The 22,008-nt window shown below is 37.7% G+C and overlaps 3 protein-coding genes and 1 gene segment (V, D, J or C); 2 read left to right on the forward strand and 2 right to left on the reverse strand.

Moving 5' to 3' along the window:
* The window catches only part of LOC133996245 (immunoglobulin kappa light chain-like), a 630,565-nt gene that overhangs the window by 4,984 nt on the left and 603,573 nt on the right, over positions 1-22,008 (reverse strand). The window lies entirely within an intron of this gene.
* Positions 1-22,008, forward strand: part of LOC133996249 (Ig kappa chain V-III region MOPC 63-like) — a 630,498-nt gene that overhangs the window by 3,212 nt on the left and 605,278 nt on the right.
* Positions 2,714-7,071, forward strand: LOC133996236 (zinc finger and SCAN domain-containing protein 31-like). Of its 2 annotated transcripts, XR_009927205.1 has the most exons (3): positions 2,714-2,938; positions 4,566-6,205; positions 6,238-7,071. XR_009927205.1 is itself a non-coding variant. In XM_062435821.1 (2 exons), the coding sequence occupies exons 1-2, from the start codon at positions 2,782-2,784 to the stop codon at positions 5,522-5,524; spliced, it is 1,116 nt and encodes a 371-aa protein (XP_062291805.1). In that variant the 5' UTR covers positions 2,714-2,781; the 3' UTR covers positions 5,525-7,071. The 2 variants fall into 2 exon arrangements, 1 of the variants encoding a protein (XP_062291805.1); XM_062435821.1 differs by having other exon boundaries at positions 4,566-7,071.
* LOC133996238 (zinc finger protein 771-like) lies at positions 8,395-11,733 on the reverse strand. Its single transcript, XM_062435824.1, has 2 exons — positions 11,513-11,733; positions 8,395-9,412 (listed from the first exon to the last, which is right to left on the reverse strand). The coding sequence occupies exons 1-2, from the start codon at positions 11,661-11,663 to the stop codon at positions 8,493-8,495; spliced, it is 1,071 nt and encodes a 356-aa protein (XP_062291808.1). The 5' UTR covers positions 11,664-11,733; the 3' UTR covers positions 8,395-8,492.

Genomic DNA, 22,008 nt, shown 5'->3' on the forward strand with positions numbered 1-22,008 from the left:
TATCTATCTATCTATCTATCTATCTATCTATCTATCTATCTATCTATCTATCTATCTATCTATCAGGGGCGGCTGGTCAATGCGGGGCGCTGGGGCGCCGCCCCATCCAATAATCTAGAGAAAGTCTACTTAAACATATTAAATATAAATTAATTAGATAATGCTAAATCATTATGAAATAAAAAGTATTTGCTTGTAAAATGCGCCTGTTAGTCTCTCAGCACCTGTCAGCATTCATTATAAATCGATTCCAAATTGTATTTTATTAATTTCTATATGTACTTCCTGTATGCGGGGCGCCGGACTAATGGGAGTCAATGCAAGCCCTCAAACTTTTGACAAGCACATGACCTGAGGCTGCTCTCTCATTGGCCTGCGTCACGTTTCCCACGGGGCGCAGCTCAGTGCGCCCCAGACACGCCCACTTTTATTGGCAGCGAATTGTTGTTGTTTCATGTTTTTTAATCTACTGTGATTGGACAGTTCTGGCTGTCATTCACGCCCTCCCGTCAGCTGCTGTCACCCAAACTCCTGCTGACGGTAGGTTCAGGAGATGACGTTAAAGTGGACCCGCGGAAATTAAAGAAGATTATTTTGTAATTTCTCTACAAAAACATAATTTCACAAGACTTTCACTTGAAGAGAGAAAGAGGATAAAGCAGCAGCAGATGATGGAGGAGCTGAGAGTTTCTCCTGCTGCTGTTATGATAAACGGAGCTGGCTAGCTGGATGCAGTGTGAGTTATTCCTTTTATTGCTTTATCTGTTTGCTGTTTCAAAGTGTCAGCACCGAAGCATTGTGGACAACGACAGGGGAACGAGACCTAAAACATCTCTCTGAAAAAAATCAAACAGAAAGCTGCAGCCATCGAGACAATAGCATGGAGCTAAGTTGTTTTTAGCAGACTTAGCATTGCTGAGCTCTTTCTGCAGCTGTTTCACCACATCTGGCCACATGTAGACCTCTGCTATGCCAAGCTCCAGAAGAGGAACATAGATTCAATCAGTGGCTGCATCCAGCAGCTCCAACAGGACATATAAAAGATCAGGTAGTAGCTGCATTGCTGTTATTAATATTGTAAAGTGTTAAAAAAAAAAAAACTTTATAAAAGACATAACTATGAAGTGTAAAAAACTAAAATGCATAAATGTAGGATAAGAAATGATGGAAGTAATTTTGACTATTACAGTTGATTTGGGTACATTTCATTATTAAAATAAGTTAAATAAGTTATGCTTAATCACAGCAGTGTATAGTGCTTAATGCGCCATCTATTGTCATGTTTAGGTATTGCAACAATGCAACAACTAACAGATTACAGTGAAATCAGGACTGAAGACACAATAACTAAAATATAGGTGGTGTCTCTTTTTAAGCATATTACCTTATTGGTAACTCTGCTTTAACTGATGGTATCTTTAGGTGATGTGAGTGAAATGGGCATTTTATCATGTCTGGTTATAATTTTTTTTTATTCCTCTCTCTGTGGGTCTGAGATACCATACTGGGACAAACCAGGGGACATTATAGTGTGTTGTGTTGTTTTTAGATTGGTTTTTCTTTTTTTGCTGCGGTATGAAGTGGTGCTACGGCTTATTTGACACTAACCCTAGGACCACCAACCATCAAACTACGCCCCCCCAAACATTTTTGTCACCAGCCGCCACTGCTATCTATCTATCTATCTATCTATCTATCTATCTATCTATCTATCTATCTATCTATCTATCTATCTATCTATCTATCTATCTATCTATCTATCTATCTATCTATCTATCTATCTATCTATCTATCTATCTATCTATCTATCTATCTATCTATCTATCTATCTATCTATCTATCTATCTATCTATCTATCTATCTATCTATCTATCCATCTATCTATCCATCTATCTATCCATCTATCTATCCATCTATCTATCCATCTATCTATCCATCTATCTATCCATCTATCTATCCATCTATCTATCCATCTATCTATCCATCTATCTATCCATCTATCTATCCATCTATCTATCCATCTATCTATCCATCTATCTATCCATCTATCTATCCATCTATCTATCCATCTATCTATCCATCTATCTATCCATCTATCTATCCATCTATCTATCCATCTATCTATCCATCTATCTATCCATCTATCTATCCATCTATCTATCCATCTATCTATCCATCTATCTATCCATCTATCTATCCATCTATCTATCCATCTATCTATCCATCTATCTATCCATCTATCTATCCATCTATCTATCCATCTATCTATCCATCTATCTATCCATCTATCTATCCATCTATCTATCCATCTATCTATCCATCTATCTATCCATCTATCCATCCATCTATCCATCCATCTATCCATCTATCTATCCATCCATCTATCCATCTATCTATCCATCTATCCATCTATGCAATAACAACTACTATTGTCTTTTATCACTTGTGTACTTACTTATTATCTATTGTTATTTATTCTTTCTATTGATGCTCTGTCTGTTTTTTACTGTCCACTTGCTGCTGCAATAATGTGAATTTCCCCACCGTGGGACTAATAAAGGAATATCTCTTAATCTTATCATGATGTAATGATGTTACCATGCAGATACAGTAGGTGGCGGTATGCACCTTTAACGCTGGTTTGTAGCCGGTCAGAAAAAACAAACAAGAAGAAGAAAAACAAGGAAGCGGAAGAAGAAGGTGTAAACAGAAGCACAGACAGTTCGTTATAACTGATTCGTTTTCTCTCTTTTCCTCCGCTGTGTGTGAGCTGTGTGTAACATGTGCAGCCTTCAGACTCTCAAGCTTTTCGTCCAGCAGCGGCTAACTGCGGCTGTGGAGGAGATATTTGGACATTTAGACAAAACAATAACCGAGTATGAAGAGGAGATCCACCGCAGACACCGCAGGCTGCTGGACGAGGTTTCCAAACCTGCAGGTCAGTTTGTTTTAAAACGACTGAAACATTCATCTGTCTGCTAATGTTGCAGCGACTCACTTATAAGCAGCAACTGGATCCAACTAAGAGTAAATTAGATGTTTCTTTACACTTCCACTGCTCTATTACTCAATGTGGGAAATGCTTTCTTCTTCTTTATCTCAATATATGCAGTGTTGTAAATTACACTATTCAATAAAATGTGTTGTTAATTTTAGTTAGTTGTACATTAACGTCTAAACACCCAATTAATCAATATTATTGAGTAAAAGACACGTTTGTTAAGGTCTGAGATGTTAGTGCTAAAGTGCGACATCTAGTGGCTGAATGTGTGTATTACATACTGTTAATATCCTGACTCATAATTATTCTCTACACCAATTCACATTCATAGATTCCCCGTCAGTCATTAGATTAATCCTTCTGTTTTATTAATCTTATGGAAAAACTCCAGGAGAACATTTCATAGAATATTATAAATACAACTTGTTTAAATGCTGATTTTTGAATTTGTTTAATAAACACAGGTCAAACTTGCACATTTGCACATATAAAAATGTGTTTCAGCTGCACAAAAAATTTAAGAAATGATGCATTTTATTTCCATTTTTATATATTGTGGGTCACATTAGGAAAAGTCTGGCTGAAAGGAATGTGTACACAATGTTTTTACAGCTCCTAAACGTAAAAAATGGTCAAATTTGACCCTGAACAGTATGTGATGGTTAAATGTAAGAGGGTTAAAACTCCTCTTTGGGCCTCAAACCGCTGAGAACAACTTAAACACAACTACACATAAGCCAAAAACTTACATAACTAATGGTTTAATCTTTAACATATTTTTGTATTTCCTATGTTTGTTACATATTATTTCATGTAAAACTTAAGTAACTACAGCTGTCAAATAAATGTATTGAAGTAGAAAGACTTCACCTTCACCTAAAGTGACCCAGAATATATTAAAATATTTCACAATTTTCTCAATTTTTTGCAGTAGATACACTTTCTACAAACAATACACAGTTTTCCAGGTTACATTTTACCCGTATTTATTCAAAATTGTAAAAATCACCATTCAGCAATGTTGTTGCATTCTTCACATTCAGTAACATTCACTAAAAACCATTATGGCTGTCATGTTCTGCTGTTTTAGGTGACATAGGATCATAATATAGTGTGACTGTGAATGTTTAGACTCCATAAACAAGCAGATCTGTCTGCTCTCTGAAAGTTTATACATGGATTTATCACCCATTTATTAATGACTGGTGAGGTATTTATAAATGAAAACATAGATTTGTGGTTCAGAAGTTTTGTCTGGTCATGTTTTCTTACTGTTAAGCGTTCGGTCAACATTAAGCAGCCTCAACAAGAACCAGGTCTAATTCTACGTTATTGAGAAATATTGTAAGAAAGCTTGTCTCCTATTTAGCGTTCTCATAAATGTGAGATCCTGTAACATACTAACAAATCTAAAGATCCATGTAGGTCATAATTACAAAAACATGACTCTGAATTTATTTTCTTTGATGAATGAAATGTCCCTCTGTACATCACTGATATTTACAATGAAATTTGGTATCAGAGTTGAGTTAAAATAAGAAATAAATGTTTGTCTGTATTGTAGTGTTTCCTGCAGACGTACAGCAGCTGTTTGAGAGTAGAGAAGAGGTTTCCCCTGAGCAGCAGGAGTGGAGCTCCAGTCTGGACCAGGAGGACGCAGAGCCCCCACACATTAAAGAGGAACAGGAGGAACTCTGGACCAGTCAGGAGGGAGAGCAGCTTCAAGGACTGAAGGAGGCTGATATCACCAAGTTCATATTCACTCCTGTTCCTGTGAGGAGTAAAGGTGATGAAGGTAAACCTCAGTCCTCACAGATTCATCAAAGACAAACTCAGGAGAACAGAGAGACAGAACATCTGAAAGCAGAAGCTGACGGAGAGGGCTGTGGAGGATCTGAACTGCCCATCAATACATGTCCAGAAAGACACTTACAACCAGATAGACATGTCAAAAACTCTCACTTTTCTGAACCTGAGACTGAAGATAGGACTTACTGTTGGATGGATATCACAGATCTTCAACCAGATTTAAACACTCTCAACAATAATTTAACACCTATAAATGTTATGAGGTGTAATACTGGTACAAAATCATACAGCTGCTCAGACTGTGGTAAAAGATTTGGCCAGAAGGGGACTCTGCGGAGACACGTGAAAAAAATTCACAAGAGAGAGAAGCCGTTCGCCTGCTCGCTTTGTAATGCAAATTTTAGCCAGCAGATAGCATTAGAACAACATGTGAGAATCCATTCTGGGGAAAAACCATTTAGTTGCTCTGTTTGCGATAAAAAATTCACACAAAAGAGAAACCTGAAATGCCACATGACGGTGCACACGGGGGAGAAACCGTTCAGCTGCTCCATCTGCGCCAAAAGATTCACGCAAAAGAGAATTCTGAAAGGCCACATGATGGTCCACACAGGGGAGAAACCGTTCAGCTGCAGTGTGTGTGAGAAACGCTTCACCAGACGGTCGCGAGTCAAAAATCACAAGTGTGTTGTTGAGTGCAGCATCAGTCTGTAGCACAAGTTCTGATCTAAAGAACGCCATGAAAAGACACTGGAGAGTTTTTAGTACATTGAAATTCATTGCATACAATTGATTTATTGTTATTGGGCTGGGTATCATTAAAAAATGACGATACCAGTACCAATCCAAGAGCTCTAGAAGTGAAACCGATACCAATTGAGTTTTTCATTTGATACCCATCATGTGAATAGAAGCATTAAATTGCATAAAATGCCACCACAGACGGGTTGCAGCTGCTGTGGCAGTGGGCCAATCACATGTTGCATTTAATCCAAAAATGCTTGCATTGATTGGCTGTGAGCAAGTCCATACAAATAGTCATATTTTCTAGCTCTGGGTGCGAAAAGGATCGATTGCAGGTATCGTTTGACAGGAGACATTTCGATAAGACTTGTAGTATCGAAGTAGCCTGGCTATCGTCAGACCCTACCACAATTGAGGTAGGGTCTGGTGAGGAGCCGTTCTTTTCCTCGTATTGGAGGCGGGATCAACGAATGTCGATCAAATGCTTCTGTACACTACTGGACAAACTTACAGCCACTCATACTATCGGTTTATTTTGGTTGATAACTTAAAGGTATTGAGTACTGATACCCAGCCCTAATTGTTGTTATTATTATTATTATTATTATTATTATTATTATTATTACATATCACATTGATAATTATCATTGTGTTGTTGAGAGAAGCAGAAAGTGGCGGAGCAGCCTGTTGAAACCCTGATGAGAATTTGGTAAATTTGTGCTAAGAGATTTCCAGAAAAGACAAATCAAACAAAGCAGGTGTTGTTGTTTGGGATGCAGCCACATGTGGATACAGTACAGCCAGGCATGAATCACAAGTAAACTCTTTGATTATTTATGCACACTACCATCAAATTACAAATTACCTTCAGATTACAAAGATTGTCCACAGGAACTGATGACTCATACTGTCAAATTTACAGAGTTTGTATAATTAGTCATTTGTTCCCTAGAATCAATTGATTTCTGTACTTGAAGTGTTGTGTCTCATTATCAACAAATACAGGTATAAGATCAGACTTTGGATACACACACAATACTTGTTAGTAGATGAGTTCATTGTTGGTTTGGTTCACATAGAAAGTGTTTTCAGAACAGATAACTTCATTGTATTAAATGTATCCGTACATGCTGAATACCACAGTCTCAGTCTTAATGCTCTGAGTCTGTTTCTGTCGCGTTTAGTTAAGCAAAATCTGAGATGGCAGCTGATTAAACCACACAAGTATTCTGTTTTATGTGTTTAGAATCAATAAATATGAACTCTGTTGATTTCTTATCAAGCTGTTTTTGGTTCAGTAAATGTCTGCTGTTGTTTAGCCTGGTGATAGCAGTTGAGGAACAGGAGATTCATCGCTCTGGTTCCTGTCATATTTCAGATTTCATGCAAAAAATCTTCTGGTTGCAGCTTCTTCAATGTGAGGATTTGAAGCTTTTCTGTGTCATGCATGATAATAAACGTGAATGTCTTTTAGCTTTTGAACTGTTGATCAAATAAAACAAGATATTAAAAGATGAGATCACGAGTTGAGGCACTTTTGTACAGGCAAAATGATTCATCAAGAACCTGCTAGCAGATGAATCTGTAATAGTCTATTTGCAACCCTCAAAGGTTTATTTTAATTTGACTCGGTGAGCTTAAAGTAACACCACACACCAATGGATCGACTATATTTAAAACCAAAAATCCATTTACACAATGTTCTGCTGTCTGTAGAGAAAAGCAACACAGAAATATTAAATATGAATATTAATAGATGCTCTACAGAAAAAGAAAATCACTTTTCCCCCAGAATCTAATACTTTATTAATGTCTAGTTTATTTGAACAGTTTTACAGTACAGCTGTCATGAGATCACAGGCCAAAAAAAGAAATTCAATGAAGATTAATACAAAAAAAGGCACAAATTTCAACACAGTAACAACATGTAAGACTCTCTCTCTTATGTTTACAGTTTAAACTGTCTCCATGGTGACGGAGACCGCTGGGCTCAAGTCCTGTCTGTGTTTTGGCAGCACCTGGAAGTCCTCCTGATCAGTTTCTTTATGTTATCAATCCATCTATATATTTGTCATCCTGCCCATGATGTATATTTGTAATGTTCTTGTTTAGTCTGCTTTGTACACACAGCATCTATTTCCTGTCTGTCCGGCCTGGAAAAGGGACTCATCCTCCGCTGCTCTTCCTGACGTTTCTTCATATTCTTTCTGAATCTAGAGCTGCAATGATTCATTGATTCGTAAGTTGAAAGAAAAAAAAAAAGTAGCAATCCAAGTACACTTAAAGTGATACTGATACCAACTGAGTACTTCATTCGATACCCATCATGTGAATAAAAGCATTAAATTAAACCACAGATGGGTTGTAGCTGCTGTGGCAATGGGCCAGTCAATCTGGCATCGATTAGCTTTGAGCAAGTCCATACAAATAGTCATATTTTCTAACTGGATCGATTACAGGTATCGTTTGATGGGAGATCTACTTGTTAATTTATCAATTTATTTCGGTCAATACCTTAAAGGTATCGAGTACTGATACCCAGCCCTAAAAATAACGTACACATTCTCTGATTCCAGCTTCTCAGGTGTGATTATTTCCTAGTTTCTTTAGTCCTCTATGATGTGAACTGGATATTTTTGGGTTGTAGTAAAACAAGACATTTGAGGACATCATCTTAGGCTTTGGGAAACATTATTGACATTTTTCACCATTTTATGGACTGAACAACTAATCAATTAATCAAGAAAATAAACAACAGATTAGTTGCAGCCCTATTAGAATAGCGGGACTGCTGATTTGTGACATTAGCTCATATAAATAAAAAATAATTCTTAGCAAATTGTAACTTTAATGAAATGAGTTGTTTGAGTTTTTCTAACTTCAAACATTGAGGTAGTAAGAACCTCAACATGGGACTAAAACATTGAACTCAGCAGCTTCATGTATCGCCGCTCTCAACAACACACTTGTGGTTTTTGACGCGGAACAGGCGAGAGAACTGTCTGTTACAAACGGAGCAGCTGAACGGTTTCTCCCCGGTGTGGGTCCTCGTGTGTTTGGTCAGATCCTCTTTGCGATGGAAACCGTGACCGCAGACCGAGCACACGTGTGGTCTCTCGCCGGTGTGGGTTCTCATGTGTCGCGTCAGAGTCCCGTGTTTGATGAAGCATTTCCCGCAGACGCTGCACATGAAAGGTTTCTCCCCCGTGTGGATTCTCAGGTGAGCCACAAAGTCTGCTCTCCATCTAAACTTCCCGTTACACACCGAACAGCTGTACGGCTTCTCACCTGTGTGACACCTCATGTGTCTGTTCAGAGTTTCCCTGCGGTGGAAGCTTTTATCACAATGAGGACACGCATATGATTTCGTGCCATCCGTACAGTCCTCCTCACTTTCAAGGAGTCTATGAACAATATTATCATTAACAATATTATTATTCAGAGCCTTTAAACCTGACAGAGGGTCCCCGCTTTCCATCCACGTTTCCTCTTCGCTGACTGGTTGTAAATAACTATCCGGATCAAAGTTCCTGGCTGGTTCTGATCCTCCGCTGTCATCTTCATCACCTGCTGTCTTCATCGGTTCAGTTGAGCTTCCGGCTGGAGGCTCCTCTGCCCTCTGAAGCTGCGAGGACTGAGGTTTCTCTTCATCATCTTCACGTGGGACAGGAATGTATGTGAACCTGATGATATCGGCCTCCTCCGGCCCTTGAAGCTGCTCTCCCTCCTGACTGGTCCAGAGTTCCTCCTGTTCCTCTTTAATATGTGGAGGATCTGGTTCCTCCTGGTCCAGACCGGAGCTCCACTCCTGCTGCTGAGGAGGAGCCTCTTCTTTACCCTCCAACAGCTGCTGAACATCTGCAGGAAACAAAAGAACATAGACAGACATTTTTTAAATTTTTTTAAGTGCATTGAAAGCTTATAAACTTGATACTAAAGCTACAACAGTTAGTCAATTACCCGACTAGTTAAAATTAATCTGCAGCTCGTTATAAATATGACTATTTCCTGGTTTCTTTGCTCCTTTATGACAGTAAACTAAATGTCTTTGTGTTGTGGACAAAACAAAACATTTCAGGATGTCATCTTCAGGAAATCTACATTTTCACCATTTTAACCAAAACAACTAATCAAATCAAATTAAATGAAATATTAAACAACAGATTAATCAATAATGAAAATAATTGTTAGTTACAGTCCTAAATGTCTCATCCAGGTGCTTAAAAGTAGAGCCCCACTGATATATATTGATCAGCTGATATTGATATAGGTATAAGTTACATATCATTTATGTAGGCTGCATGTTATGTTTATTTGATCCTGCTTTTTAATTCAAGTTTATTCTAATTAAAAAAAGAGAGAAAAATAACAACAACAACAATAATAGTGATTTTAAAAATGAGTAAAACAAAGAATCATTTAAAGACAAAACTGGAGACCAATGCAGCAAGAGAAAATAAAAATATGCTCAAAAATGTAAATATGTGGAAATAAATAATTAATAAATAAGTAAACTAGGTTAACCCTGTATCGCCATGTGTATCATATTGGATACATGAGTTTTACAGACCTTTAAATCATTAGTGTGATCATATTTCCTTCCTGAAAACCTGATGTATAAACAATCAGATACATGTAGTACAAAGATAAACCAATGTAGTGTTGAATTACTAAATATTTAGCAGCTTATTTTATGGTAAATTCCTGTTGAAAATGTGTTTTATCAGATTAGATACAGCAGGTATAGAAGTCATTTACCTGTAAATCTTTCATTTCATGCATTATATATTATTATCATGCATGAAAAAGTTTAAAAGGTGTTATGAGCTTTATGCAGGACCTTAAAAAAAGTTGTATTCAATATGTTTTCATGTGTTTAAAAAAATCATGCTATGAAAAATAAAATTAAAAATTCTCAGTGTATCAAATATGATACAAAACAATTCATCTTTTTTAATTACTTGTCAGAAAGTCCAATCAACTCTAGTTTCAAAGAATTTTAATTTTCTGGCAATTATTTGATGGTTCAGACTTTACAGGGATAAAATAGATTAAAAAGACAAAAGAAAAGTAAAATAGGAGATGAAGTTTAATAAAAGCTGGACTAAAACTACGTTAAGAAAGAGGCTAAAAGACAAAGAAATAGACAAATAAAACTGATAAGGAGACAAAACTATAGAAAGATAATAATAAGATAGTAAAAAGATAGATAAAATTAAACTATTACATTGTTCATGATCTCTGCGTTCAGACCAAAAGCGTCTGACGCGAATTGAGCAGCAAGTCTACATAGAAAATGAATGTAAATGGCGCGATCACACGCGATTTTATATCAGGCGGCGCGAATGAATGAATGAGTGAAGCGTCTGAAGCGGTGTGAATAAAATTGGAAAATTTGACATCCAATCAGCGGCTAGTTTCTCCCGACGTCACAAGCGCGAATGAAGCGATGATCCAAAAATGTATATTTATGATCAAGCGGCGCGATAGAAGCGATTTTTTTCGTGTCAGACGCTGCGTTCAGACCAAAAGCGTCTGACGCGAAAAAATCGCTTGAATCGCGGAGCTTGATCATAAATATACATTTTTGGATCATCGCTTCATTTGCACTTGTGACGTCGGGAGAAACTCGCCGCTGATTGGATGTCGCCTGAAAAGTTAAATTTTTCCAACTTTATTTGCGCCGCTTCAGACACTTGATTCATTCATTCACTCAGACGCTTCATTCATTCATTCAGACGCTTCATTCATTCATTCATTCATTCATTCGCGCCGCCTGATATAAAATCGCGTGTGATCGCGCCATTTACATTCATTTTCTATGTAGACTTGCTGCTCAATTCGCGTCAGACGCTTTTGGTCTGAACGCAGAAGCTGCAGGTTGACCATCATATCAGACAGTAATAGATCATAAACCTCGCCATCATCTTTATTTCTGTATGAAATATAAAAACAAACCTTCTGCTCTGAGCTCGGCTCCCTGCAGCAGCCTGCGGTGGATCTCCTCTTCATACTCGGTTATTGTTTTGTCTAAATGTCCAAATATCTCCTCCACAGCCGCAGTTAGCCGCTGCTGGACGAACAGCTTCACACTCTGAAGGCTGCACATGTTACACACAGCTCACAAACACACACAACGAGGCGATATTATTAATAATGTTTGTTTTGTTTCTGCAGGTTTAGCGTCTGCAGAATCACTTCCTGGTTTTACTTCTTCTCTTCGTTTAATGGCGGATCGCAAACAGCTTCCACGCGCACACCGCCACCTAGTGTCCAATAGAGTGTAACTGCACGTCATTTGTTCTATTTTTAACCTGATCCAAAGGAATTTAATAATTGTTAGATTCAACTACGGTAAATCAGATTTTAGCCTGTATTCAGTTACATTATAATCACATGGTGAATCTATACAATGTTTAGTTGAATTAAACCAAAGTATTTACCTTTTATTACTCTATTTAAAGGCGTCAAAAAACTGTATCACAGACTCACAATGTTTTATAGTTAAATTAATCAAATCAATCAAATTATATTACTTGAGTGTGAGTTCACTATTTTTAACCTGATCCAAAGTTGAATTGAATAATTGTTAGATTCAACTATGGTAAATCAGATTGTAGCCTGAAGCCAGTTTTTTAACTACATACAGTTTCTCCCAGTTTCTAGTTTGTATCACAGACTCACAATGTTTTATAGTTAAAGATAAAGATAAAGATAAATGTATTGATCCCACAGTGGGGGAAATTAATTGCTAAAGCAGCTCAAAAAATAGTAATATAGAAAAAACAACAACAAACAAACAAAAACAAATATATACAACAATAAAATTAAAAACTAAATAAAAAGACCCTAAAATGCAATTATAAAACACACATATATATACACACACAACAATACAATTATAAACTAAGTAAAAGGACCTTAAAGTGCAATTATAACATAAATATACAACAATAAAAATTTAAAACAATAAAAAGGACCCTAAAGTGCAACTATAGTGCAGCATTGTACAGTCTGACTGCAGTTGGAATGAAGGACCTGCGGAAGCGCTAGTTAATCAATTCAAATTAATCAAATTAAATTACTTGAGTGTGAGTTAATAAACAACTTTTAACCTGATCCAAAGGAATTAATAACTGTTTTTCAACTAAGTGGTGAATCAGATTGTAGCCTGAAGCCATTTTTCTAATGCAAAGCAGTTTGGTTTATGCACTTTTGAATTAGATAAAAATCACATTTCTCAACCAAAGCGGCCAAAGTTAATTGTGGAGTCCTCAAACCCAGTATGCACATGTTTGGCCACGAAGGAGATTTTGTGTTTAATGTAGTTGATAACATATCGACTTGTTTGCAAAACCACAGCTGTTTCCTTTTTAAATAACGTACACGGTCGCCCATAAAATTTGGAATAAAATATTTTGTATCTCTTTCCATGAAATGATTGTGACAATGTGATTTATTCTTGATAGATAAAGTGTATATATTCTCTAAATTGTATTGATCAATCTCATTGCAGCTGGTCAAAGGTGATTACTGATGTGTATAAATAGAAAAAAAAGAGGAATGTGTCTGAAAACTAAATTATTCCAACTTTATGGGCGACCGTGTAATTGGGAATCATAAAGGATTCTATTGAAAAATAGGAAAATCCTATTAGACTTTTTGACATATTCAGCGTTCACTTGCTTCAACAGGAGCAAGAGGAAAACCTTTCACTGATATAGAAGATAGAAGATAGAACGCTTTATTGTCATTATATTAAACATATAATGAGATTACAGGTGCCACTACTTTTTAAAAAGACAAGACAACCAGATAAAAACAAGACACCTGCAGTAAAAAGGAAGGTATTGCACTTAATAAGATCTATAGAATTAAATAGAATAAATTAAAGAATAAATAGAAGCAAGTCTATATGTTGATGATAGAAATAAAACAAACCTCGTACAGAATTCAAATGATGTGTGATTTTTTTTTCACATTTTAGAGAATGAGAAGAACTAGAAGAACACATTTGAAGAGGACCTGATCACTTGTCCTGATCATGGATGTATTGATCCTCCAAACCAGCAGATGGCAGTAAAAACACTTCTGTTCTTCAAAGCCGATGAAGAGCAAGATGGCGTTTGGTTTCTTTTCATGAGCTTTGCATTTTAAACAGGAAGCTGTGTGGATGAAGTCTGTCTCTGAGTGTTTGATCTATGAAGCATCTCTCTATTAACTACACAGGGACGTAACCTAAGCAACAGGCTCCTCAGACTTGTCTTATTTACTGTGAACATGTCTAAAGTCCACATACTGAGAGCTTTTATCAACCAGAGACTGACTGCTGCTGCTGAGGAGATATTAACGCTGTTTGAAAGAACGATATCAGACTATGAAGAGGAGATAAAGCTGCTGCAGGACATCCAGGACAACAAAGCAGGTGAGATAAAACTATCTGACTGAACAGCAGGGACTCAGTTCAGGGGGTTATTGCTCTCATTGCTGTTTCAGAAACCTTTCTTCTTAAATATATGTGCAGGAGGAGCAAGAGAAACCTGTGATGAGCTGCTTCCTTTTAACCTTTGTGTCGTCCTCCCGTCTGTTTTGACTATTCCTTCCTTCCTTCCTTCCTTTCTTCCTTCCGTCTATCCTTCTTCCCTCCCTCCTTCTCTCTTTCTTTCCTTCCTCTCTCTTTCCTCCCTTCCTTCTTCCTCCCAGGAGTAATAATAGTGGAGAATAGATAAGGAGTGAATTATCCCTTCAACATTTGACTGATGGTGATTGATTTGCATTCTTTAACAGTGCAACCAGACTTACATTTGCACACTAATGTATTTACATAATATATTTGTGTATTTCAGTGTTTTCTGCAAATGTCAAGAAAGTTACAGTGATTAAAGACGAGCAGGAGTGGAGCTCCAGTTCCGACCCAGATCCTCCACACATTAAAGAAGAACAGCAGGAAGTCTGGTGCAGTCAGGAGGGAGAGCAGCTTCAAGGACTGGAGGAGGCTGATATCTCCAAGTTCACATCCACTCACATCATTTTGAAGAGTGAAGATGATGAAGAGAATCCTCAGTCCTCACAGCTTCATCAGAGACTAAGTGAGGAGAGCAGAGAGGCAGATCCTCCAGCCAGCAGCTCAACTGAACACATGGAAACAGTCAGGAACCCAGATCCAGACAGACATTTACAACCAGCTAGTGATAAGACTTCAAACTTCTCTGAGACTGATGATAGTAATGTTTGGAGGAAGCAGCTCAGGGAACCTCAATCAGGTTTAAACGCTTTAAAAAACAGTCAAGTTCCTGTAAGTGATGTGGGATGTAATGCTGCCAAAAAGTCTTTCAGCTGCTCAGCGTGTGGGAAAAGATTTAGTAGCAAGGATCATCTCCAGATCCACATGACATGTCACACAGGAGAAAAAACATTTACTTGCCCATTTTGCGGTAAAAAATTCACAAAACGCTCAAATTTGACAACACACTTAAGAGTTCACATGGGAGAGAAGCCGTTCACCTGCTCAGTTTGTAACACCAGCTTTAGTCTGCGGTGTACGTTGGTGAATCACATGAGAGTCCATACAGGAGAGAAACCATTCAGCTGCTCCGTTTGTAGTAAACGATTTTCAAAAAAGGCCAATTTAAACACTCACATGAGAGTCCATACAGGAGAGAAACCATTCAGGTGCTCCGTTTGTAGTAAAAGATTTTCAAAAAAGGCCAATTTAAACACTCACATGGTTCTCTACACTGAGGAGAAACCGTTTAAATGTCGGGTTTGTGACAAAAGATTCACTTGGCACTCACAGGTCAAAAACCATAAGTGTGTTTAGAGCTGTAAGTTATGGCAAAAATCTAGTTATATCTAGATAATGATACCACAATATAGCACATTTTCTGTAAATGAATAAATAGTTTCTAGTCCATGTTCACATCCATGCAACCGAAGTAGCCCCTCTTTAACAAAATCCATCTTTTGTGCCGATTACATTAATAAATTCATCTTATTTTTATTTGCATGGAATTTATTTGACCTACAGTTACGTAACGAGTTCAGCTGACGTCGACTCGAGTAGGTCTGTCACGATAACTACTATTATTGGACGATATATTGGCTGTGTTCAAAACCGCATACTACATACTTCCATCCTACACACTAAACGACCAGGTAATAAGCAGACTGTGAAGCTGATTTCATTTTAGCTCTAACTCTATAAATATACCACTTTATCGGCATTTCTAACCTTTTTAGGCGAGAAAGTAAAGTAGCCCTTTAGATCCACAATGTGACGCTAATCTGTCCAAATAACACCTGTTTAAAGTTTTGTTCCTGCGAATTCGGAGTTAGCCGTAGCGAGTAACGCACTTCCCGTCATTTTCACAGAATAAAACACCGTTAATTTTTATTATTAAGAAAACCATAGCGATAGAATTGGTGCTTTTATTATGAAAACAGGAAGCGAACATACCCTCGCTGTAGCTACCTTGAAACCACTGAGGTGTTGATCTGTGATGTTTGTATTTTGGGTTTTTTTCAGAAGTAACGTTGCATCTTGGGTAATTTGAGTGTGAGTAGTCAGCTCTTGATGCATACTCTGCATTTCTGGAGAATCTAGTAAACCATCCGGGAACTTCTCACGTACTCTAAATCGCATAGATTAGTACGAGTAGTAGGAAAGTATGCGGTTTCGAACAGACCCATTGTCTCAGAAATAATCACGATAAATGTCTCCACTCAGGATGTACACAGTGAGGAATGGACAACATGAAGAGACTCTTAGCTGCTAATGTGAAGTGTGGCAATACTGAGGTCAAAGGTCATGTCCATATATCATATGATAAGTCCATATATAGACATGATGATGCTGATAATTACGTTATTGTACGATAAGTTGATAATTATTGTGACAGGCTTATATGAAAATGTTGTTGCATGAGGAAACAATGGTTGCATGGTGGAGAATGTATTGTAATATTATTGGCATTTTAAGTAGACCTCTCTTATGGCGCTTTTCCACTACACAGTTCCAGCATGACTCGACTCGACTCGACTCGGGTTTTTTTTGCGTCTCCATCAGGGATAGAACCTGGTACCTGGTACCTGGTCCTTTTTTAGTATCTGCTCTGCCGAGGTTCCAAGCGAGTCGAGCCGATACTAAATGTTACGTCACCAGACTGCCGGCCACTGATTGGTCAGAGAGTCACTGGAAGAGTCATGAGCCGTCCCACACAAGAATCAAACCCGGCATTTTTAAATACCAACAACAGCGTTACAGAGATTAGTTTCTCTTCTCTTGCTTTGTGTGAGACAGAAAGCCTCATACAGCAGCAGGAAGGAAGGAAGGAAGGAAGGAAGACAGAAAGCCTCATACAGCAGCAAGTACACCCTCGCCTCCATGTCTTCCATTGGTTATGTGTTTGTGTCGCGTATAAAACAAAGTCACGGCAGTTTCGCGGAGCCGTGCTATGACGACCCCGCTCACGTTGAATAGGTACTTTTTTGTAATGGAAAAGGTTCTTGGTACCGTGTCGAGTCGAGCCGAGTAGTGCTGGAACTCTATAGTGGAAAAGCACCATTATCCAACAGCCATTCAAACACACAATCACAATCACATTTGCAGAGCAGGAATGTTCTGGAGCGATGTGATAAATCAGTGTATGTATCATTGGGTGACCCATTGATTCCTGTGAAAGAGGCTCAGTAAGTCTTCCTCTAGCCGAGCCTGTTGACTCCTCTCACGCATGAATCGGATCCAATAATTCAATCACACGGCTCCTCCAGACCTTACAAATGTTATCGAACCAAACAGATTAAATCTATTCAGTTTTACAGCCGCTTCTTTTCCAAAGGTCAGGTATGAGGGAGCTTTGCTTTCTGGGCCATTGTGTGTGTGTGTGTGTGTGTGTGTGTGTGTGTGTGTGTGTGTGTGTGTGTGTGTGTGTGTGTGTGTGTGTGTGTGTGTGTGTGTGCGTAAGATTTAAAATACCTCATTTGAAACACTGTTTGAAATACAACAAACTGTGATATGTATTTTATCATGTTTAGATACAAAACATGTTGAATTTGACTGCTGGCCAACACTGAAATGCTTCACTATTTTAATGTGCTGTGATTTTAATTTAATATTTTAATATGGCATTAAAAAAAAATCCATATATCAGTGTGTTATTATATTTCACTTTATTTTATGGCTTGATTTGTTTTATATTAAACATTTTAAATATTCAATATTCCAGGAAAGTTTTTTTTAATCTAAATGCAAATAAGCTCTTAATTGGTTTTTGGTCTAATTGACCAAATCTTCACAGTTCAGAAGCAACTGAGCTGCTGCACATGAGGGACAAACAGAGGAAACTAGTCAACACTGTTTTAACATCTCCATTAATGGTGCAGAGTTAGATATTAGCAGTTTTTAAGCCAAATGTATTTATTTATTTTTAACCATTTTATTGTTGTTTTGTTGCAGAACACATAAATAAACCTGAAGGCTGAAATGCAATCAGTCAAAATCATTAAAAAGTCTTTAAAAAGTCATTTTGTTTGGACAATTATATAAGAATATTGATTTTATTACAGAAATCAGCGTGTGGACAGTCTCACCTTCTCTACAACCAAAGCAGTTCCTCAGACGACCACTGGGTGGCAGCAGTGTCTCACTCACAGATTAGACAACGTTAAAGTATTCCCACCTTTATTTCTGAAGATAATTCTGCAGGTTTTTGTGTTTTTTATCATATTTATAAACAAAAAGAACATTTCTACAAATTAACTGTAATACTGCATACTACATCACTCATAATACTGCAGTACTTTTACTGTAATACTGCATACTACATCGCTCATAATACTGCAGTACTTTTACTGTAATACTGCATACTACATCACTCATAATACTGCAGTACTTTTACTGTAATACTGCATACTACATCACTATAATACTGCAGTACTTTTACTGTAATACTGCATACTACATCACTCATAATACTGCAGTACTTTTACTGTAATACTGCATACTACATCACTATAATACTGCAGTACTTTTACTGTAATACTGCATACTACATCGCTCATAATACTGCAGTACTGTTACTTTAATACCGCATACTACATCACTCATAATACTGCAGTACTTTTACTGTAATACTGCATACTACATCACTATAATACTGCAGTACTTTTACTGTAATACTGCATACTACATCGCTCATAATACTGCAGTACTTTTACTGTAATACTGCATACTACATCACTATAATACTGCAGTACTTTTACTGTAATACTGCATACTACATCACTATAATACTGCAGTACTTTTACTGTAATACTGCATACTACATCACTATAATACTGCAGTACTGTTACTGTAATACTGCATACTACATCACTCATAATACTGCAGTACTTTTACTGTAATACTGCATACTACATCACTATAATACTGCAGTACTTTTACTGTAATACTGCATACTACATCACTATAATACTGCAGTACTTTTACTGTAATACTGCATACTACATCGCTCATAATACTGCAGTACTTTTACGGTAATACCGCATACTACATCACTATAATACTGCAGTACTTTTACTGTAATACTGCATACTACATCGCTCATAATACTGCAGTACTTTTACTGTAATACTGTAAGTAAACTTATCTGATGATACTTTTACTTGAGTAGTATTTTAAATGCAGGACTTACTTATAATCTTCTTCATTTACTGTTTACAGTTTAAAGTTTTTATTCTTCAGCTGCTAAAACATCAAACTGAACACATTTAACACATTTATTTGTCTAAAAAACGAGTTGAACTTAAACTGCAGGAATGTGAGTCATTGACTTAGAAAGGAAAAAAACAAAACAGGTCACATCATCGCGTCATAGCCTACCAGTGTGTGTGTGTGTGTGTGTGTGTGTGTGTGTGTGTGTGTGTGTGTGTGTGTGTGTGTGTGTGTGTGTGTGTGTGTGTGTGTGTGTTCACCTTGCCTGGGTGTGTCCCTGTAAAAGCAGCAGGTACAGCCTCAGTCTGGTCTGTGCCTCTGCTGGAAACACTTGAACCGCGCGTGATGGATCTGTTCGCTTACAAATCGCTTCTGTTTCTCTCTTTAATCGGTAAGAACCAATCAAATACTTCATTTATCTGCAGAATAACTCCAGTTTTATATTATATATTATGTTTTAATGATGCGTTTGTGCTTAAGTGTATCTGAATCCATGCTAAAATACTATAAAATGAGTTCTCTTCAAATACTTCATTACTGCAGCCTGTTTTTTAAACTTATTTTCTACATTTCTTAACTTCATGACCTGTTGCGAACCTTTAGACAGTTTTGTGGTGACTGACTTCTTCCCTTGTTGCTCAGGATGCTGTGTGGCAGATGAACTTCTGCCTGCGGGTCCGCTGGAAGCAGTTTTGGGGAGAAATATCACGATAAAGACCCTGATTAAAGATCCTTCGTACCTCTTCATCACCTGGACTTTCAGTGACGGCAAAGAGGCAAATAGCATCGCTAGTGTGAGTGAAACTACAGGGCTGAACGTGGACGATGCTTATAAAGGAAGGGTGAATGTCAGCTCAATCAATGGCAACCTGTTCCTAAAAGACCTGAAGTCAGAGGACAGCGGGGACTACCAAATCCAAATCATTAAAAAGGATGGCTCGACTAAAACTGAAGAGATCAATCTGCGAGTCCTGGGTGAGTCTTCTTTATAACGCATCAGCTCTTAAACCATCCGTGGAGTCATGTAATAGATTTCCACACATTAATAAGCATTTTCTTGCTTTATCCTATCAATGCCAAGTCTGAAAACAGCTCAGAAATCACATTTATTTGTATATTTTCATGTTTGCAACGTCTCTATAAAGCAATTCCACTTTAAACCTTTCTGTTCCGAAGTGTTGTTGGGTTTATAAAGGATTAGGTCCTTTTTAAGTTGACACTCAATTAATGTATAAACCAATTATTGGATTGCATTTAATACAGAATTAATGAGCCGCCCCTGCATATCCAGAAACATGTATTAAATGTTGTGTTTTCGGGTTAAAAACGTCTCGCTGAGTCAGTTAAAAGTTAAATTGTTGTATTTTCCAACGCGGTCTGGTGCAGCTCCAAGCCGCGCGCGCGCCACACCCGTTTGACGGGCGTGGCCCACAGATCACTGCGCTGCCTGAAACTATGTGCTATGTTCAGGTGTAGCTTAGCAACCACTGTGGAGGACTATATTCCTTGGCGGAGGGGAACGAGATTCAGCCTTTTCTCCCCTCCTATTTGTTGCATCTTTAATTGAATCATTTGGGTTTACTTTCTATATGTTTAGCTCTGCGTTATGACACATTTGACTGAGCTGGTCTAGTAAAAATCATGTTTGGGTAACTTCCTGTTAGAGAAGTGATTAAAATGAACTTCATAGTGTGATTTTAGCAGGAAAACAACATTTTAAAGACATGACAGACAGTAAAGTGTTGGCTGCACTGCTGCTTCAGGGCGCGGCTCCTTATACTGTACTTTGATGGTATGTGTGTGTGTGTGTGTGTGTGTGTGTGTTTGTGTGTCTTGTGACCTCACTTTACAACCCTCATTTATTGCTGCCTCCAAGCTTTAAAACACTTAGAACAGTAAATATTAGTGTTGAGTTTTTTGTTTACAGCTGCAAAGACAGAAACTGAGTTCAGAAGAAAAAAAAACAACAACCCTCACTTCAGATTGTTTGTGAAGGTTTTATCTGATCTGACCTGCTGACCTGCTGACAGACTGAGCTCATTAAAAAACCAAAGAGCTGCAACAATTAGTGGATCTAACGATTGACAGGAAGTTAAAAACTGTTTTCATGATTATTCTTTTAAGAGAAATTGTGAATATTTTCTGGTTTCTTGATTCCTTGATGAGTTGTGGCCATTTGAGGTGAACCTTGATGGACGTGTTTCACCGTTTTCTGACATTTAATTGACCAATCGACTCATTGATTAATCGATAATGAAGAATAATAGAATAATATGAACTGCAGCCCTGAATGATGACGACCCACTGAGACTTATCATCGTCTCTGCAGCTTCTAAAGACTCTCAGCTGCTTCTGTTACTGAGACATTAACTTGGTGAAGAAATGTAGAAATTAAGAAGCTAAAAACTCAGATATTCTTCTCAGGAGTTGGTTGATGATGATGATGATGATGATGATGATGATGATGATGATGATGCTATGTGATTGCTGGATGTGAAACATTTCGGCTGTAACGACTTTAACCTTCGTGTCGTCCTCCCGGTTCAAACTGACCCCGTCTGTTTTGACTGTTCCTTCTTTCCTCCCTTCCTTCCTTCCTTTCCTTCCTCCCTTCCATCTTTCCTTTTCCTCCCTCCCTCCTTGCCTTCCTTCCTTCTTTCCTTCCTCCCTCCCTCCTTATTTCCTTCCGTCCTTCCTTCCTCCCTACCTCTTTTCCTTTCTCCCTGCCTCCCTCCTTCTTTCC

The sequence above is a fragment of the Scomber scombrus genome, chromosome 16 (genome assembly GCF_963691925.1).
Source record: "Scomber scombrus chromosome 16, fScoSco1.1, whole genome shotgun sequence".
Taxonomy (NCBI): domain Eukaryota; kingdom Metazoa; phylum Chordata; class Actinopteri; order Scombriformes; family Scombridae; genus Scomber; species Scomber scombrus.

Coding starts and splice junctions, on each gene's coding strand:
- LOC133996236 (XM_062435821.1), top strand. CDS start 2,782: ATGTGCAGCCTTCAGACTCTCAAGCTTTTCGTCCAGCAGCGGCTAACT. Junction 2,939..4,565: donor CGAGGTTTCCAAACCTGCAG/GTCAGTTTGTTT, acceptor TCTGTATTGTAG/TGTTTCCTGCAGACGTACAG.
- LOC133996238 (XM_062435824.1), bottom strand. CDS start 11,663: ATGTGCAGCCTTCAGAGTGTGAAGCTGTTCGTCCAGCAGCGGCTAACT. Junction 9,413..11,512: donor AGCCGAGCTCAGAGCAGAAG/GTTTGTTTTTAT, acceptor TGTTTCCTGCAG/ATGTTCAGCAGCTGTTGGAG.